The sequence below is a fragment of the Lycium barbarum genome, chromosome 10, assembly GCF_019175385.1.
Source record: "Lycium barbarum isolate Lr01 chromosome 10, ASM1917538v2, whole genome shotgun sequence".
Taxonomy (NCBI): domain Eukaryota; kingdom Viridiplantae; phylum Streptophyta; class Magnoliopsida; order Solanales; family Solanaceae; genus Lycium; species Lycium barbarum.
Genome location: NC_083346.1, coordinates 96387944 through 96394250, shown reverse-complemented (window position 1 = coordinate 96394250; position 6307 = coordinate 96387944). Strand labels below are relative to the sequence as shown.

General features: G+C 32.6%; 1 protein-coding gene across 1 annotated transcript; it reads right to left on the bottom strand.

The window, feature by feature from the left end:
- Positions 1-3628: 3628 nt before the first annotated feature.
- LOC132613156 (F-box/FBD/LRR-repeat protein At1g13570-like) lies at positions 3629-6036 on the bottom strand. The gene is made up of 5 exons (XM_060327204.1): positions 6013-6036; positions 5337-5825; positions 5069-5233; positions 4781-4988; positions 3629-3666 (listed from the first exon to the last, which is right to left on the bottom strand). The coding sequence occupies exons 1-5, from the start codon at positions 6034-6036 to the stop codon at positions 3629-3631; spliced, it is 924 nt and encodes a 307-aa protein (XP_060183187.1).
- Between the last annotated feature and the right edge of the window lie 271 nt (positions 6037-6307).

The window sequence follows — 6307 nt, the reverse complement described above, 5'->3', positions numbered from 1 at the left end:
AATTAACTAGTCAATTTATGCACGCTTTGCGCGATTATAAACAATTTAAATATTTGTCACAATATCGGAACATTAGAGTAATTTAGCCTTTAAATACAAATAGATTAGATCTCAAACTTTAATTCATTTTATTATTAATACTTGTTTTTATATTTTCTGTAAGACTCGTCAACTAAGGGTTTTTAATCGTCTAGAGATACTTGATTTTTATTTAATTGATATGGTTGAAACTGTATATATTCTTATTTTTTTAATAGATGTGTAAAAAATCTATATATAATATAAAGTTAGGCATAGATAAGGTGATGTGACACCTCTCTATGACTACTATTCTTATTTATCTTTTTTCTCCTTTTTTGATAGTTTTTCCTTCATTTATCTACATAATTTATTAACTAATTAGATTAGCAAAATCCTCATAAATTAAAATATCCCTTTACAATAGTTTAACCCACGTAGCAATAAAGTACAATTAGTCTTCTGCTTCAGCCCACGTTATAGTAATATTAATTGATACATTAAATTTATTTGCACTAAAGTCCTAAGCCGTTTTTCATCACAATCCATTTTTTTATTACTTAATTTTTCCTCTCCTCCATAATTACTTATTTATGTAAAGTTTTGAATAGGATAAGCTTGGAAACTGTAAACTATGGAAGGTCCACATTTATAATACCTTTAATTCTCATTAAAAAAATTTACTCTACCTTTTGTTTAAACTTACACACACAACCAAATTCTTTAAGCTGCCTATTGTTTCGTATCTCTTTTTATTTTTGATGTTCTAAAGCTACTAGCAGAGTGGAAAGCATCGTGCCCTCTCTGAAGATATGATTACTAAGATTTAATTTTCAATCTTTTCCTTCAATATATCCATAGATTTATTAGTTCGATTACTTATTATTGTAGTTATTTTATAGAACTGCTCTACTGTATATTTGCAATTGGATCTTTTATGATGTTGCTTATTGAGATTCTTTAGTCATTTAAGATTGTAAATTTTCTCCATCATGATAGAATACGTCTGTTCTCACATATTTTGTAAACATTTTCTAAAAGGGTTTTATAATATAGCATGGCCATTCCATTTATTGCTTTAAAGTTTTAGATTGAATAGTCAATTGAACTTCAAGGAGAGTGTCGATTTTAAATTTACACACACACAAAATCAGATTCTTTCAGCTATAGTATTGATTGCTTCGTCTTTTTTTTCGTTTTCGATTTTCTTTTGCACATTTTAGTAATTTTGTTTGGAACCTGCATATTTCATTTTATACACATTGTTTTGCTTCTTTTTTCTATAAGATTCCAAAATCTACTCAAATTCTTCCTCCACTTTCCTTTATTTTAATATTCACATTATTAGTGACAAAAGCAGGAGACTGCATTGAAAGTCTGATTCGACTTGATTTTGGCTATCTGGATGAGGAGAGACAGAAGTATGAGTGTAGATTGACAGTTTGGTACTTTGGTTTGGCTTGATTTTGGCTATTTGAATGAGGAGAAAGTTGATTGCTTAACTCATGAATTAAGTTAACCATTTGAGGACAAATTCTAATGAGCTTTTTTCTCATTAATTGGGTGCTGAATTTTGGTATTTTACATAGAATTGAATTTAATTAAGCAAGATTTTATCTATATAAAGATTTTCTAAGACCACGTGTCAACTAACAGGTGACAAAGTAAATAATAATTGCTTGAATGTTCAAAGTATTAATAAAATATTTTAGAGCATTGTATTATGATTCTAGAAAGAAAAAATTGTCTTATGTAATTGTTCCATGTGATATCAGGTAATTTCCTTCATTTCATGTGTGTTTGAAGCTTGTTTATCTTTAGTTCAAAATAAAGCCTTATTTGAACTTTGTTTTTCTCCTGATAGTGTTGACCTGATTTCTTAGACAAAAGACAGTTGTTAGTGCATATGTAAGAGGTTCGAAATTTAGATATTCAGATGCACTTACAAGTTAAAATTTCATCAAATTGTAGAAATTTATCTAATTGCAGGTAATATGTTGATTTAACTCAATGTTTAAAAATTTAAGATTCGCAAAATACAGGTGAAGTTAAAATTATGAACTTTGTACGTTTGAATTATTATTTGTTGCAACAAAAATAAAAAATAGCTTTCAGTGTTTGCAGAACACACTTTTCGTTATTTTTTATATTTGAGTACCATCAAGAGATTGAATCATAAAATCAATCAGATTTTTATAACCGCGCGAAGCGCTGATAAATTCACTAGTTAATCATATAAAAGAAAAGTTGATCTCTGTATGTGCATATGTGTAAATGAATTTACACGCTTTTCCCCTTTTTTAAAGAGTTAAATTTTATGTTTACATATTCTCCTCGTTTGAAAACTAAAAGAAGGCATTTTTTCCCTCATTCTTTCACTAATTTATGTTAAAAAGCCCAAAAGTCTCCATTAAATCCCTTAATTTTCTGATTCAATTCCCCTTTCCTATAATTAAGTTTTGTTAATATGTACTTTCTCAGTGCCAAACTAATTGTCATGTTTTGCTTTTGAGTCAATTTAACTTTCGAATCTAAATTAGATTAGATCAATTCATAAATTAGTTTGATTTGACAAGTAAACAAATACTAAAAAAAAAAAAACAAATGAAAAAGTTGTTGATTTAAACAAGTTGGATTATGATTCATAGTTTTGCCCATTTGACCAGCCCTTTAGACTCGAGCAAACGTTGGGTGGCTTATGATTCATTTAACCCACTCAAATATTGGCAGACCCCTTCATTGCACAACAATATTAATTTCCATTTTTTGATTAATAACTTACATTTGTAAGCACGCGACAGTTATAAATTTGCAATTGACATTGCTAATATATATACATATTATAATTATTCATTATATAATTTATTAAATCACAACAGGTATCCCATGAAATTAGTCGAAGCTCGGACTAATAAATAAAAGCTGTAACAAAAGTGTTGTTGTCAAAAGTGTAATGCAAATATGCAATCATGAAAGCCATCTAATTTCAGAACCCGATGAGTTATGACTATATGAAAAGATTTTGTAAGAAATAGAGAAGATAGAAAGTATAATATCTTACTTATTGAGTGGCCAAAGGGCACCAAACAGTTTAGCATCCTTTGAAGTTTGAAAAAAGAGGACCACTCCATGGTATCAGAAGGTCTAAAATCTGGAGAAACGGCAAATAACAGGACAAATTGCAATTGCCCGAGACATCAACTACAAAGGTAGTGCAAGGTATTCAAATATGAACGCAAGCCAGTTTTTCAAATTACTTGGAGAATACATAAAAACAAATATCCGAGAGTGAGAAATAGAGTTCAAACACTAAGTACACAGAAATCACGTGACTCGATTGGATCAAAAGCAAAACAACAAAAACAAGTCACCTGATTTAAGGGAAGCAAGTTATAAATACTTAATTACTGCTTTGGGTGACACTCGAGGATAGTGATGTGCCGTGAAATTACGGGATATTCGATGTTAATTCCTTAAGCTTTTGTGACTCTTCAAGCACTTTAGTTGTTACTTTTTGTATATTTAAGTTGTTTTGTAGGATAAGATGCCCGGAGAGCATAACGGAGCAAAAAAGAGCAAAACAGAGCAAAATAGAGCAAAAATAGAACAATCAGCATTTTCTGGCAGCATCTGCTAGCATGTTAGATGCTGCAGCATGTTGAACATGCGAGCAGCAGGTTGTGCAGCAGATGCTGACAGAGAAATTGGCACAACATGCTACGGTTTTGGCACAACATGCGACTAGCATGTTGCACCTGCGACACAACATGCGAGTAGCATGTTGTGCACGAGGGTATTGTTGTCCAGATTTTGTTCCCGTTTTTGGAATGATATAAATACTCTTTTAGGGTTTGTAAAACACATCTTTTGGCCATTCAACACAAGCTTTGGAGCTAGGGTCTTACACAACACCTTTGGAGGAGAAGATTGGAGCTCGTTAATGATAAATTTCTCAATCCTTTCTTCAATTCCTTGCTTTGTATTGTATATTTAAGGGTGTTGTATTTTATTCCATTACTTGAATCTTGTTTATGATATTATTCATTATCAAGTGTTGGATTAAACTCTTGTTATGCTTATGTATTGAATGATTTTTATCGCTATTGAAGTGGGTCTTTGTTGATTTAATTAATCTTGTTCTTTAATGTTTCTTAAGGGATTAACTAACCCTAAGACTCGCCTATTTACTTTGATTGAGCTCGGAAGAGGAAATCTAGGTTGGGAAAAATTAATTAACAAGAATTTGGGTCATTAAACCCATCTAATAACTTGAGCTAGGAATAGGAAAGTTACTTCAGATTCAATTGGTTGTGCTTGATATCACACTCTAAGGCTTGGAAAAGCTTAGAGTGAAATTCATTGATTTGGTTGGAAGACTTTCAATGAGATTGTAGAAACCATTATCTATTAACATAAACCCGCTCTTAGTTGTAAAATCATAAAATACGTTGGATCGTTACTTGAGTGTAATCTCCTATTATCCATGCTTGTGGCCATTGATCATTTTACTTGCTTTCTAGGTTAGTCTACATTTCTGCATTAGTTATAATTTTCTCAAAAACCAAAATATTATCTATCGTTTGGCTTTAGCTTAGTTGGTGAAAGTTCCTTACTTTCTTAATCGCCTAGTATATTGTTCCCTGTGGGATCGACCCCGACTCATAGTTGGGTAAATTATATTGCATATGACCGTGTACACTTTCTCTTTGAGGAGTGGATTTGGACGTTATCATCAAATGTTCAATGCATTCGCTAGAATTACATTCCTTGCACTGTTCAACGATCATCCTCTCCAGTTTTGGAGAATGAGCAAGGAGGACTTCTATGAAGTACATTTCACTTCTTGACCCCTTGAATTTCCCTAACCTCACTGTTCGAATCTCCCTCAGAGCTTCATCCACATGATTTTGTTCATTCGACACGTAAGAAAACAGTTCTGTTGTTTGACTCTGTGTCGATGTCTCATCAACCTAAAGAAAGAATCATATTGCACCAAGTCAGTCCTTATATATACACACGTTGAACTGATCTTATTCACCATATATCTTACCTTCACAGCTTCATCGATGTCAAGCTCATAAAGGTTCGGAGAATTCCGTAGCAGGCAAAGTGCACAAGAAATAGGCTTAACAGAAATCTGCAAGTCATATATTTTAAGGCTTTGCAGGTTTAATGGTTCGTCAAGACTCTTTGGCACATGATACCACCCTAAGGTCTGAAAAAGCAATTTCAGGAAAAATAAATCATAAGGTCTATTTTAGTTTGTTTTGAAGAAAAATCAAAACAGAAATCAGAAATAAAGCAAAGCAATTTCTCACCGCTAGGCTATCCCCATCCAAGAAGAGGTGCGTAACGCTTTTAAACTTTGAGGTCCTAAAACTGTGAAATGTAAGTGAATGGCTGCTAATAATAGACAAAATCTTCAGTTTTGGAAAAGCCGTGTCACCAAGTTTAACACGAGAGCAAAAGCTAAACTTCAACGTCTCAAGCATTGGAAGAGTAAGAATGTCTTCACTCAAAACAATCTCAGAATGTTCTAACTGAAGGCTAACATGTTCGGGGAATGCGATATGTCTACGCAGACGGCGACTGAAGAAAAACCTCGAAAGCTTCAAATGTGTCAATGTAGAACAAGTAAAAACGCTGTAAGGCAATTCAAAATATTCTTCAACGTCGGCCAAATCTAGAGTGAGCTTCTGGATACCATGCTTCGAGACAAAAATGAGGTATGCATCTACATCTGACAGTGCCAGTTTGTGACCCTCGGAGATGAGATGGAATTCACGAATAGGTCCAGTGTGTTGCAACTTGCAAGAGAATTCATAACGGCAGGGGCATATTTGTTAACTTTCATAACGGCAGGGGCATAAATGACCCAAAATTAGTTCGGAGAATATTTTAGCCATTAAAACAAAGTAGATGGATATTTTTTAGCCTTTTCCCAATTTTGATATTCATTGAGAATTATGAAGGCGTGTATAAAGTAGGATTTACATGCATTAACTGACGCAGGGCCATTCTCCCATAAAGAAGATCGATATTACTCCCTGCATTTCAATTTGTTTGTCTTACTTTCCTTTTTAGTTCGTTTAAAAAAGAATGTCTCTTCCTTTTTTTGGAAACTCTTTAATTCTAACTTTCCACATATCATGTTTAAGACCACAAGATTAAAGGACATTTTGGTATATTATACAGAGCTTTAGTTTAAAACCACAAGATTCAAAAGTTCTATTTACTTTCTTAAACTCCGTTCCAAGTCAAAACTAGACAAACAAATTAAAACGGAGGG